Source organism: Pongo pygmaeus, chromosome 7, assembly GCF_028885625.2.
Source record: "Pongo pygmaeus isolate AG05252 chromosome 7, NHGRI_mPonPyg2-v2.0_pri, whole genome shotgun sequence".
Taxonomy (NCBI): domain Eukaryota; kingdom Metazoa; phylum Chordata; class Mammalia; order Primates; family Hominidae; genus Pongo; species Pongo pygmaeus.
Window position 1 is genome coordinate 135,976,219 of NC_072380.2, and position 13,921 is coordinate 135,990,139.

General features: G+C 49.3%; 1 protein-coding gene and 1 non-coding gene across 3 annotated transcripts in view; one reads left to right on the plus strand and one right to left on the minus strand.

Moving 5' to 3' along the window:
- Nucleotides 1–1,881: 1,881 nt before the first annotated feature.
- LOC129043357 (small nucleolar RNA U3) lies at nt 1,882–2,097 on the minus strand. The gene has a single exon (XR_008504440.1). It is a non-coding gene; the product is annotated as a small nucleolar RNA U3 (small nucleolar RNA).
- Nucleotides 2,098–4,230: 2,133 nt separating this feature from the next.
- Nucleotides 4,231–13,921, plus strand: part of FAM83A (family with sequence similarity 83 member A) — a 28,918-nt gene continuing 19,227 nt past the window's right edge. The window contains exon 1 of one of the 2 annotated variants that reach the window (XM_054499263.1): nt 4,231–4,902. In XM_054499263.1, the coding sequence (XP_054355238.1) occupies nt 4,423–4,902 (480 nt within the window). In that variant the 5' untranslated portion in view covers nt 4,231–4,422. The remainder of the gene's footprint in view (nt 4,903–13,921) is intronic. The other variant, XM_054499264.2, reaches the window with a different exon arrangement.

Below are 13,921 nucleotides of genomic sequence, written 5' to 3' on the forward strand. Positions count from 1 at the left end.
AACAGGTGAGGGCCCATCACCTGTGAGTGTGTTCCTCAGCCTCAGCGCTGCAGGTGTTTTGGGCCAGGCAGCTCTGTACTGTGGGGGACTTTGTGTGTTGTTGGATATAGCAACACCCCTGGCTTATTCTCACTAATGCCAGTTAGCAACCCAGGCCCCCAGAATGACAACCAAAAATGGCTACCGATGTTGCCTGATGTCCCCTGGATGGGGTCCAAAATCACCTCCAGCTGAGTACCACTGTTCTAGATAAATGGAATTTTCAGGAAGCCCCAATGCCACTCATTTATTAACGGGAGCCTAGCTTCTCATCCTTTCTCTTATTGTTGGATGACCTCATGAAAAGGAGACAACCACACTTCAGATGGCCACAGGAAGGAAAAAGGGAAGTGGAGTCCTCCATAATCCACAGTGCCTGTCACTGAAGGCTCCTTGATAAGGCTTTTTCAAGGTATGAACGTGCAGTTCAACAGCTGGCCAGACTTCCTGGTTCAGAAGTGTAATCCTAGGTGGGGAATTTTGTTATTACAGCCGGCAAGAATGAGGATACTTCACAGGGCTGGGCTGCCGAGGAGAGATGAGAGACTAAGCTGATGAGAATCACCAACCAGTTTGATGACTTGGAGAACAGTCACTTCCTCTTTCTGGGCTACCGTTTTCTCATCAGTAACTGAAGAGCTTGCAGTACCTTCAACATTCCTTCAGGTAAGGACTTCTTTTTGATCCCTGCTATGGTTTGAATGTGTCTCCTAAAGTTCATGTGTTGGAAGCTTAATCCCCAGTGCAAAAGTGTTGAGAGGTGGGGCCTAATGAGAAGTAATTAGGCCATGGGTATTCTGCCCTCATGTATTCATGAGATTAATGTCATTATCATGGGAGTGGGTTTGTTAAAATGAGTTCGGCCCCTTCTTTCTCTCTCTTTCTTCTGCCATGCATTATGGGATGCACAGTGCAGAAGGTCTTACCAGATAGTGGCACCATGCTTTTGGACTTCTCAGCCCCCAGAACCATGAGCCAAATAAATTTCTGTTCATTATAAATCACCCAGTCTGTGGCATCCTGTTAGAGCAGCATAAATGGACTAAGATAATCCCTATAAAGAGTGGCAACAGAACAGTTCCCAGCTCACTGGCAGAATCCTATGATCAACTAGTAATGTCTGCCAGGAATGGAGGATGAGTGGCACTAACATGTACGGTGTGTTTGCTGACTGTTCTACAGGATTCAGCTAGAATCTCTGGATCTGTGTGAGGACCAAGAGCTGGGGACAGAAGCAGGGCTCTAGAGGGAAACATTTCATTCAGATTCCTTTTTTTGTTTTGTTTTAAAGAGCTGCTCTGTGAGAAGACAAGGAGAAAATGGTCCCTACAGGTCTAGGATACTCACCTCTGTCTCAGGGAGACACTCAAGCATTTATTCAACCAAGAAAGAGAATTAGATCCAGGTGAAAGGAGAACCCCGGAATACCCACCTACTTTTAAAATTCTCCCCTATGCATATTCAGGAACCAATAAGAGGATTTGTAATGTGCTGTGAGTAGAAAGGGAAGGGGAATGGGAAAGAAAAAAGTGAAGCTTGGAATGGTGGAAAGTACATGGGGTCTGCCATTTACCAGCTGTGTGATCTTGGGCAAGTAACTCGATCTTTCTGAGCCTTGGTTTCCTCTTTGGTGAAATGAGGACTAATAATCCATTTCTCCCTCAGTATAGACAGCCAGCATGCAGTGAGCACTCAGCGATGGCCAAGTATGGGAGAAGCCAGGCTGGAATGAACATATGGGACCATTTTGTGCAGTTTCTCAGATAGGCTCAAGACTTGGTACTTAGTTTAACAGGCAATGGGGAGCCATTGACAACTTTAAAAAAATTAACATAAATGGGAACCACTCAGATTGTGTCCTCTTCCTCTTCCAGAGGCAGATAAGAACCATCTTCAATGGCACATGGCAGTTGCCAAATTGCCATGAAGCAATACCTAAAGCCACCTCATGCTCAGGAGAAAACGCTCACCTCCCCCTCCTGGTTCCCAGTGCTCTACCCGTTCAGAGAAACTTCTCTAGTAATGAACTCGGGAAGTGATCACTGAGAGTATAGTCTCTATGGACAGCTTCGGAGCCATGGAGTGAAGCCCAGCAAATCCATGGACCACTGCCCTGCCCCCGGGTCTACCTCACTAGACTCGGGACAGGACTTGGGTGATGCAGGAACAGAGAATGGCCTGAGGAGGACACAGACCAGACCGGAGAGGAGGGAAGATGGGAGGAGGATGTGAGAAAAGGGTTTACGTCAATCTCCAGAAGCAAGAGTTGGCAAAAGGCAGAAGGGAAAAGGCGTAGATCCAAAAAGGCAATGGGAGAGAGGGTTTATTGGGTTTGTCCTCTTTGACCTCCAGGGATTGTAGGGAGGAGATAAAATGGAATAAAGAGAGGATTGCTCAAGATTGTGAATTGGATTCCTTCGATGTTCCAAAAAAAAAAAGAGAGAGAGAGAGAAAGAAGAGATTCCTTTTATTTTATTTTATTATTTTATTTTTTGAGACAGAGTTTTGCTCTGTTGCCCAGGATGGAGTGCAATGGTGTGATCTTGGCTCATTGCAGCCTCTGCCTCCTGGGTTGAAGTGATTCTCCTGCCTGATCTCCTGCCCGAGTAGCTGGGACTACAGGGGCATGCCACCAAGCCTGGCTAATTTTTGTATTTTTAGTAGTGACAGTGTTTCACCGTGTTGGCCAGGCTGGTCTTGAACCCCTGACCTCAAGTGAACCACCTGCCTCGGCCTCCCAAAGTGCTGGGATTACAGGCGTGAGTCACTGCACCCAGCCGCACCACACTTTAAAAAATACTGTGGTACTGCTGGGCTGAGGCCAAGGGCCACAGCGACAGTAGGGTTACAGGTGTTCGTAGCTGTTTTTCTCCAAAGAATGGCTATGCCACTGAGAGACATCAGGTTCTTACCATGTCCTGGCTCTTTGAAGACCACACAATCCTGATTTCTTGGTATCGTCCCTTAGCAGATAGCGTCAGGGCCTTGCTTTCATTTCTTTACTTTCATTTATTTACTCCTCACCACTCCCACAGCACTCTCTGCCTGTAGCACCTGACACTGCCCGAAGGCTTTCTCTGGGTTCAGGGCTGTGCTTGGTGAACTGGCCCCGGGAGCAGCCCTCAGCCAATGATAACTAGGACTCCTTAGATAAACTCCTCAGCTTTCTCACCCTTTGGGCAGGAAAACCTTGAGATGTATTTGGCACCATCACCCAGAGGTTCCCACAGGCTGGAACTCCCTGATGTCCCCAGAGATATCCATGAACCCAGATGTCCACAACAGTGGCCTGCTCCTCAGCTTCACCTGACCTGGCTTTCTTCCCTTCCCGTTTCTCTTCCCCACTTCTCTCTGTGCTTCTCAGAATGATCTTCCGATTAACCACTTGTACTCAAATCCTAGTCTCAGAGCCTGTTTCCAGCAGAGCCCAACCAAACAGAGTCAGGGTTTTAGGCAGTCCATCCCGTTGTCAGACCACGATCTGATCTGGAAAGAACACGTGGTCACTCCCCTCAGCGTTCATAGATTTCAAACCCACGTGCTGCTCCTCCCTCTCCAGCGCCAAGACCGACTGGTCCCCTGGGCTCGTGGGCCGCCGGCAGCTTCGGCTGGTTCTCCAGTTCCAAGCAGCCACTTCCAGCGAGGAGGCGTTGGCCTGAGAACTGGAACCTCTTTGCAGTCTCTGCAAACACGACAATGACAAACACTTGAAAGGGCATGGGAGAAAGGAGCTCCTTCATAGGGCAGGGAGGGGTGGGCATTGGGTGTAACCAAGGAGAGGAGGCGCCCCTGGTCAACAGCTCTCCCTGGCCCGTGTCCAGCTCCCTCCTCACACGGAGTGGGGGCGCATCTCAGGGATGGCATCTTTCCCCCCACAGGGAAATTCTTATCTTTGAAACAGCATGGCAATCGAGGCACCCAGGAGAGGAGCAGAGGCAGGCAGGCCTCCTTCAGGCCCATCGTCCAGCTGGGCTGGTGGTGCCAGGGAGGCTCCCTGCTTGGTAACAAAGGCCTGAGGGAGAGTTGTGAAACCCAGCAGGAAAGCCGGCTCACCTTCGCCTCCCCCTGCGGCTGGGAGGAGAGGAAATATCCCATGGCTGACTGTGCCAAGGAGGTGTCTGAGCCAGCCCTGCCGGCCCGAGGGCAGGGCAGGTGGCCCTGAGAGATAAGCCAATCCCGTGGCTGCAGATGAGGAGTTCTGAGAAGCATTGCTCAGGACAGCAGTAAATCACTTCTTGGAGGTGCCCTGCACACTGATCCTGGGAGCAGACGGCCTCCCAGGGTTGCAGGAGCCCCACTCCTCCGTGGTGTGCTCCATTTGCTTCCCACATCTGAAGGAGCTGACGTGCCAGCCTCCCCCAGCACCACCCACGGACGGGCAGCATGAGCCGGTCAAGGCACCTGGGCAAAATCCGGAAGCGTCTGGAAGATGTCAAGAGCCAGTGGGTCCGTCCAGCCAGGGCTGACTTTAGTGACAACGAGAGTGCCCGGCTGGCCACGGACGCCCTCTTGGATGGAGGTTCTGAAGCCTACTGGCGGGTGCTCAGCCAGGAAGGCGAGGTGGACTTCTTGTCCTCGGTGGAGGCCCAGTACATCCAGGCCCAGGCCAGGGAGCCCCCGTGTCCGCCAGACACCCTGGGAGGGGCGGAAGCAGGCCCTAAGGGACTGGACTCCAGCTCCCTACAGTCCGGCACCTACTTCCCTGTGGCCTCAGAGGGCAGCGAGCCGGCCCTACTGCACAGCTGGGCCTCAGCTGAGAAGCCCTACCTGAAGGAAAAATCCAGCGCCACCGTGTACTTCCAGACTGACAAGCACAACAACATCAGAGACCTCGTCCGCCGCTGCATCACCCGGACTAGCCAGGTACCGATGGCAAAGCCCCTGTCTCCGTGGCCACGTAGCAGGGAGGATCGGGGGCCGATGGAGCAGGGAGGGGGGTGCATTTTGCTCCCAGGGTCAGAGTCCAGATAACTGGGGCTTTGGATGGAGGCGCGTTGCTGTCCGCCTTGCCCTGGACCACTGACCTCCTGATCCCACCTATCACAACCAAGGTCCAGGCCACCACCACTTATCACTGGAACTCCCGCAATCGCTTCCTGCCTGGCCCCCTCTTCCATTTTGATCCCCAGTGTCGCAGTCTCCATACTGCAGTAAAGCGGCTTTTCCTCTCTTTCTTTTTTTTTCTTTTTTCTTTTCTTTTCTCTTTTTTTTTTTTTTTTTTGAGACAGAGTCTTGCTCTTCTTGCTCTGTTGCCCAAGCTGGAGTGTAGTGGCACTATCTCGGGTCACTGCAACCTCCACCTCCCGGGTTCAAGCGATTCTCCTGCTTCAGCCTCTTGAGTAGCCGGGATTACAGGCGCATGTCACCACGCCCAGTTGATTTTTGTATTTTTAGTAGAGATGAGGTTTCACCATGTTGGCCAGGCTGGTTTTGAACTCGTGACCTTAGGTGATCTGCCCGCATCAGCCTCCCAAAATGCTGGGATTACAGGTGTGAGCCCCAGTGCCCTGCTAGAGCAACCTTTTCTGTACTACAAATCTAATTTGGTCTTTTCCCTGCTAGAGCAACCTTTTCTGTACTACAAATCTAATTTGGTCTTTTCCCTGCTTAGAGCCTTCAGTAGCTCCCAGTTGCCCATAATGGGAAGAACAAACTCCTTAGCATGGCTTCCACCTCCTCCTGCTCCATACCAAGTGCCCTGTAGAGCTTGTCTTTGGGCCTTTGCGTGTGCTGTTCCCTCTGCCTGGCCCCGCTTGCCTTCCCTGCTTTTCATTTGATACACACCTACTCCTGCTTCAGGACCCAGCATGAAAGCCTCTTCCCCAGAAAACCTTTCCTAAATTCCCCAGGCTGTGTTAGGTGCCCACCTCTGCGCTTCCAAATGTAACGGGACCACTCCGCTGGGCTCACCTTTGCCCCTTCTCCTCTCAGACTCTGCTAAGACCTGTCTGCCCACAAATGATCTTGTGGCTCTTGAGTCCAGCCAGTGGCCAGGCAGAAGATGGGGTAGGCAGCAGAGGGGGTTTCTCTCTCCCCAGAATATTCACACTTTGAGAAGTATCTTTAGAAGAGAAAAAAACCTTCAAGCCCAGAGCTGGGCTGGTAGGATTTCAGGCACTGTAAGAGCTGGATCAGGAGTTCTCCCAATGCCCCAAGATCTCCAGCCTCAAGTGACATCCTGCTGTCAGCCAGAGACGAATGAAGGGACTTGAGCTCAGGGGTCTTGTTCTACCGCAGGTGCACAAAATGACTCCAGTGCCAGGCTGTGGGTGCCCACCCCTCGCTCCTGTGCTGCAGACAGGCAGGAGAGAATGGACCCCAAGGAAAAACATTCATCATCTGTAAAATCCTCTCTGTCTCCCTCTCTCCCTCTCTCTCATTCAAACTACTTATTTTGTTACACTTAGAAGAAGTCATAAAAGACCATGCTGATGTTTGGGTTGGTTTTTTGCTAGGGTCCCAGTCTCATAACTGAATTCCCTCCCAAGTTCAATACCGTGTGAAATTTTAAGCTTCCAGAAAAAGCATCCAAGGGTGAAGAGGCCACATGTGGAGGAGGAGGGAGGGAGTGGAGTTCTGGAAAATTTAGTCGAAGGTAACAACAGGTGGGGCGTTGGCTTTTAGTGTGGCTGGGCTGCTTGGAGCAGTATTTCATGTTTCTGTGGCAGGGCAGCATTAGAGGATGCATCCAGGCAGGCGGCCAGGAGTGCCCACGCTGCCTTGTGGCCCTGCGCTGGCTGCACCCCCTCAGGCAAGTCCCTGGACTCCTTAGGGCTCAGCTCCTATGCCGGACTAAAGTCCCTCCAGGCTCCAAAGGCCTATTCCTGTGTGTGCCAGTTCTGGTCTTTCCGCATGAAGTTCAGTGCTCTCCCAAGGGGTGGGGACCAATGCTGTTGGGGGAAATTGTCAATCGTAGCTGCTCAAAGGGTGAGGGAGGATCCCTGGAAGGAAGCCTGCTTAGGGCTTGTAAAACACAGTCCCCTGGCTGAGTCCCTCTCCTCCCCACTCCACACCCAGTGAGGCTTCTGCATCCACCTCCAGGACCCTGAGACCGCTCATGTCCTTTGGACCAACATAGCGTGTTATGAACTTAGGACAACACTTAAAAATCTGAAGATTTCACCTGAAAGTAAGAACTTCCAGCTCCTCTTAGCAAGTGGGCTCTGCTGGCGTGGAGTTTGGCTACTTCGTTGGGTGGGTCCCCTTTGCCACAGTCCCCACCATTCCCTGTTGTCCTGGGACCCTCAGGGGTTCACCCGTTTGGGTGTCTGCCAGGCACCCAATAATAATTAATTGGTTATAATTATTGGTTAATAGGCACTCTATTAATAATAAAGAACTATTTCAAACAATTCACAGTTTTAATGTCTTTTTTTGAGACAGAGTCTCACTCTGTTGCCCAGGCTGGAGTGCAGTGGCTCGATCTTGGCTCACTACAACCTCTGCCCCCAAGGTTCAAGTGATTCTCCTGCCTCAGCCTCCCAAGTAGCTGGGATTACAGGCATGCACCACCACACGCGGCTAATTTTTGTATTTTTAGTAGAGACAGGGTTTCACCATGTTGGCCAGGCTGATCTTGAGCTCCTGACCTCATGATCCACCCACCTCGGCCTCCCAAAGTGCTGGGATTACAGGCATGAGCCACCGCGCCTGGCCAGTTATAGTTTCTAATATGGCAAACATAAATAGCTATAATCCACATGAACAAAAGCTCTTTGAGATCACCAATAATTTTTAAGAGTGGAAGGCAGGGTTTGTGATGTCCCTGTCACACACACACACACATATATGCACACACATACACACACACGAATGCACACAAATGCACATACACACACCCCCACGTGCAGGGACTCAGGGACAGCCAGTTCCCACAGACACAGCTGGGGAGCTGGAGCCTCAGCCTAGGCTGTCCTTGGAAGTAGGTGGGGAGAAGAATAGGAGAGAGTGGGGAAATAGATTTGAATTCTCCCTTTCCTAAGCCTCAGCCCCCGAGCGGAGCCAGAAGGGGACAAACTGAGAGACCCAGCATGAGAGGTGTTTCCTGGAGCAGTTTCTGCTCTAGAAGCAGGAATTCTCCTTCCTTCCCTTCATGCCCAAATTTCTTTATTCCAGGCTGGGCGCGGTGGCTCTCACCTGTAATCTCAGCACTTTGGGAGGCCGAGGCAGGCGGATCACCTGAGGTCAGGAGTTCAAGACCAGCCTGGCCAAGATGGTGAAACCCCATCCCTACTAAAAATACAAAAATTAGCTCAGTGTGGTGGCAGATGTCTGTACATTTCTTTTTCATTAAAATTGTTATTTTATGTTAACATACAATGGGCTTATTATTGATATTTTAAAATAACTATTAATAATAAAGAACTATTTCAAAAACTATTCAGTTTTAGTTTCCAATATGGCAAACGCCAATAGCTATAACCCACACGAACAAAAGCTCTTTGAGATCACCAATAATTTTTCAGAGTGGAAGGGGGTCCTGACACCAAATGGACAGGGAGTTTTTCAGGCAAGCCGGGGCCAGTGGAGAAAGTGAAGTGGGGACGAGGTGGGATGATGCTCCTGGCAGGGAAACTGGGGGCTGGAATTATTGCTCTTTTATTTTATTTTTATTGTTTTTTGTTTTTTGTTTTCTGAGACTGAGTCTCGCTCTGTCGCCCAGGCTGGAGTGCAGTGGCGCGATCTCAGCTCACTGCAACCTCTGCCTCCCAGATTCAAGCAATTCTTGTGCCTCAACCTCCCAAGTAGCTGGAATTACAGGCACGTGCCACCACGCCCACCTAACTTTTGTATTTTTTTTTTTTTTTAGTAGAGTTGGGGTTTCACCTTGTTGGCCAGGCTGGTCTCGAACTCCTGACCTCAAGTGATCCGCCCACCTCGGCCTCCCAAAGTGCTGGGATTACAGGCGTGAGCCACTGCACCAGGCCTATTGCTCTTTTTCTATAATATCCTCCTTTCTACCTCCCTCCCTCAGGCTGTATCTTATGGAAACAGACAGACAAATAGGCAGACAGATGGACATCAGTCCTTCCCTTAGTCCTGAAGCAGAAAGTCCGAGGCATGGACTGTGGTGGGGGTCCGGGCCACCTCTGCATTCTAGCCCGGAGGTGTCGGAAGGTGACCTGCACCTCTGCTCCTCATTTGGAAACCAGGCCATCGTGTGGTAAAAGGCATCTCAGGTGGACACAGGGCTGATAGAAGGTGCTCAACAGAAAGTTGCTGTTGTTATTACTCATCCCTCAAAAGCAAGCTCAGAAACAGCACCAAAACATAGGAGAGAAAAAGAAAGAGGAAAATAGAGTGGAGGTGGGGTGCTGAGTGCCCCAACAACTGTGCCCAACATGGATGGCAGCCCCAACAGGACCCAAATCTCATTTCCCCTGAGGATTTCCAGCCCCTGAGAAACTCACATCCGCCTGGCAAGGAGCAAGGAATTCTCAGCCAGGATGTGAGGTCCCCACAGGGTAGCCCTGAGAGTGCTGTGGTCCAGCAGACAGCATCCCCTGGCTGGGCGCCTCCTCTCACTGGAGCTCGGGACTCCTGGAACCGGCATGCCAGGCTCTGCTTCCAGACCCTCTTTCTTCAGCCAGGTGTCATGGCGAATGTGTCCTTCTCCCTCTCGGCAACCCCTCCCTGCTGTGCTGGCCCCTCTGAGTGGCCTTACAAGACACAGCCTTCTATATCCTGTTTCTTTGCTTATACCCATAGAGGAGTAGCACTAGGTTTTTTGTTTGTTTTTTTAGATACTGGGTCTCACTATGTTGCCCAGGCTAGACTCGAACTCCTGGGCTCAAGCAATTCTCTTGTCTCAGCCTCTTGAGACTACAGACACATGCCACCATACCCAGCCTGGGCACTAATTTTAACCCTCTTCCATAACCTGGCTTAGAACAACACTCTTGCATTCTGCTATTCTAACATTACCCACACTTTCTCATGAACAATGTGTATAAAACCAACAGTCATATTTTAAACATATACTAATGTAATCACCTTTATTTTATAGTACTATAATTTACATTATCTGGGTTTATGGTTAGACCCATCTTTTCTGATAGCTAACGTGCTATTATTGTGCAGTGTTTTATAGGTATAGGAGAGGTATTGACTTGTTTGAAGGCTAATTCCCAGCAGCATCAGGACGAGCGTCAAAGTTCCCTAACTCCAGACAGAAGGCTTTTTCTCTGGGTTATGTGCTACCCTTTGTCTTAGCTTTCTATGGCTGCCATAACAAATTACCACACATTTTGTGGCTTAAAACTACAGAAATTTATTCCCTCACAGTTCTGGTGGCCAAAAGTCAGAAATCCAGGTGTCACTGGGCTGAGCCCACTATGAAGTCCCGAGGAGAGGGTTCTTCTCTGCCTCTCCCAACTTCTGGTAGCTCCAAGCATTCCTGGTTCATGGCCACATCGCTCCAATCTCTGCTTTAGGCTTCACACGGCTTTCTCCTCCTCTCCCGGTGCTTCTCTTCTGATATCTCTCATAAGGACACGTATCATCGGATTTAGAGCCCACCAGATAACTCAGGATGATCATCTTGAGATCCTTTACTGAATTACATCTGCAAAGAAGCTTTTTCCAAATGAGGTAAGGTGCACAGTTCTGGTGGTTAGGGTTGGACGTATCTTTTGAGGAGACACCATTCAATGCACTATACCTTCTTTTTCTTTTTTTTCTTTCTTTCTTTTTTTTTTTTTTTTTGAAACAGGGTCTCACTCTGTCACCCAGGCTGGAGTGCAGTGGTGCGATGTCGGCTCACTGCAACCTCTGCCTCCCAGGTTCAAGCGATTCTCCTGCCCCAGCACCCCAAGTAGCCAGGATTACAGGCGTGTGCCACCACACTGAATTGATTTTGTATTTTTAGTAGAGATGGCGTTTCGCCCAGGTTGGTTTCGAACTCTTGGCCTCAAGCAATACACCAGCCTCGGCCTCCCAATGTGCTGGGATTACAGGCATAAGCCACCGTGCCTGGCCTTCAACCCACTATACCTTCTTAGGAAGAACAGTGGTCCAAACCAGTTACTGGCTTCAAATTAATCCAGCTGGAAGACAATCCCAACAGGAAGCAAACAAGATAACCCTAGACAGGGTGAGCCTGTATTTCCAAGCATCCTTTAATTCAAGATGCTGGGTTATTTCCAAACCCGCCCCTGTCTCTGTTCAATCACCAGCTCACCAGCCCTGTCTCAGGAAAATGATGGTTCATTGGTACAGAATTGGAAGTACTTACTGACCTATCAGGGAGGGAGGGAATTGTTTCTTTTGTCAATACCTTGGAAGAGGAGGCATTTATCTTTCAGCAAACAGGGAAAGCCTAAGCTGCTTTCAGTGCCATAAGGCTAAATGTGTGCAAGACAATTAATTGTGTGATTACAGGGCCGTGGTTCTAATGATCACAGCCTCATTATTAGAACATCTTTTCCGATTTCCTGCCCAGGGTGAGCAATTTCTGAGGAGTTCCCTCCCCTGTCAAGCTATCCATCCACATCGCAGAAAGTTGATTCCAAGTGGATACCAGCCATCAGTTTGGCCTGCCAGTGAGACAACTCTCTTTCCTTGGCTACTTCCCAGATGGCGGTGGTTTTAAAAAATATATTGCAATGGGCCGGGCGCAGTGGCTCACGCCTGTAATGTCAGCACTTTGGGAGGCCGAGGCGGGCGGATCACAAGGTCAGGAGATGGAGACCATCCTGGCTAATACTGTGAAACCCCGTCTCTACTAAAAACACAAAAAATTAGCTGGGCGCGGTGGCAGGTGCCTGTAGTCCCAGCTACTCGGGAGGTTGAGGCAGGAGAATGGCATGAACCCGGGAGGTGGAGCTTGCAGTGAGCCGAGATAGCACCACTGCAGTCCGGCCTGGGCGAAAGAGCAAGACTCCATCTCAAAAAAAAAAAGAAAATATATATATATATATATATATATTGCAATGATTAGAAAGATAGTGGAATCTTATTATTACAGGTAATCTTGAAGAAAGTGAATGGCCGTATTCCCTGTGAAAGGAAAATATCTTGGGCCCCCAAAATCACTAAGAAAAACTCAAGCTGGAAACTGCTTAAGGCAAACCTGCCTCCCATTCTACTCAAAGTCACCCCTCTGCTCACTGAGATAGATGCATATCTGATGCCTCCTATGGAAAGGCTAATCGGCTAATCAGAAACTCAAAAGATTCCAACAGTTTGTGTCTCACCTATCTGTGACCTGGAAGCTCCCTCCTGGCTTTGAGTCTTCCTGCCTTTGCTTCCACTTGTCCCACCTTTCCAGACTGAACCAAAGTACTTCTTACATCTATTAATTGATGTCTCATGTCCCCCTAAAATGTATAAAATCATTGTATACATTTATACAACCTTGGGCACATGTCATCAGGACTTCCTCGGGCATGTCCTTAACCTTGGCAAAATAAACTTTTTAAATTAACTGAGACCTGTTTCATTTTCTGGGTTCACATCCCCCATCCTAACATGACTGCTAGTTTTTTCTTTGGGCTTATCTACAATCACGCATGGAATAATGACATTTTGGTTAGTGACAGACCACATCTATGACAGTGCTCCCATAAGATTATAATGGAGCAGGTGGGGTGGCTCACTCCTGTAATCCCAGCACTTTGGCAGGCTGAGGCTTAAGGATTGCTTAAGCCCAAGAGTTCGAGACCAGCCTGGGCAACATGGTGAAACCCCATGTCTACAGAAAAAAAAAAAAAGAGAGAGAGAGAGGAAGAAAAAAAAGAAAGAAAGAAGGAAAGAAAGAAAGAGAGAGAGAGAAAGAAAGAAAGAAAAAATTAACATTTTACATTTTTATTTATTTACTTATTTATTTATTTTGAGACAGAGTCTCTTTCTGTCACCCAGGCTGGAGTGCACTGGTGCGATCTTGGCTCACTGCAACCTCTGCCTCCTGGATTCAAGCTATTCTCTTGCCTCAGCCTCCCCAGTAGCTGGGACTATAGGCGTGCACTACCAGCCCAGCTAATTTTTTTTTTTTTTTTTTTGTATTTTTAGTAGAGACACGGTTTCACCACGCTGGTCAGGCTGGTCTTGAACTCCAGACCTCAAATGATCCGCCCGCCTCGGCCTCCCAAAGTGTTGGGATTACAGGCGTGAGCCACCGCGCCTGGCAATAATTAACATTTTTAATGACTGCCTAATAAGCTGCTTGTTAATATATCACAATTAAGGTATTAGAAAGGACTCACGATTGGGTGATAGAGAGTAAACCCAAACAAGCTTAAGAAGAAGAGAAACATTCATTGACATCCACAGCGGAAAAGTCAAGGGTGGCACTGGTCTCAGGCATGGCTGGAACCAGGAGTCCAAATGACACTGCTGGGACTCTGTCTCCACCTCCTGGCTGCTTTCTCCAGGGATGGCTTCTTTGTCAGGCAGGCTCTCCCCAAGAGGTAGCAAAAATGGTTGCCAGCAGCCATTGCTTATAAAATACCAACTAAGCAACCTTGTAGAAAGAACACCTCCTTTTCCCAGGAGTCCCAGCTAAAGTCCTGGGCTGACTCTTATTAGAATAACTTAGATCATGTGACCACCTCTGGACCAATGCCTGTGGCCAACAGGGGATGCCATGCTCCCATTGGTCTAGTCCTGGTCATGTGGCGTCCCCATATCCAATAAAGGAATGGCAATAGACCCATCCAAACCACATTGATTGTGGAGGAGAGGCAATTCCTTGAAGTCAGATTGGGATGCTGTTGACAGAAGAAGGGGGAATGAATGCTTGGCAGGAGGAACACAGATGTCTCTCCTGCTCGCTGGATGTCTAGAACTCCCCTCCCTAGTTCCTACTGTGACAGATGATGCAGTAGCTGTGGGTAGAGCGTGACTCCCTTCTCCATCCCACGGGCAGCAGCTTGTTCTAGGCGTT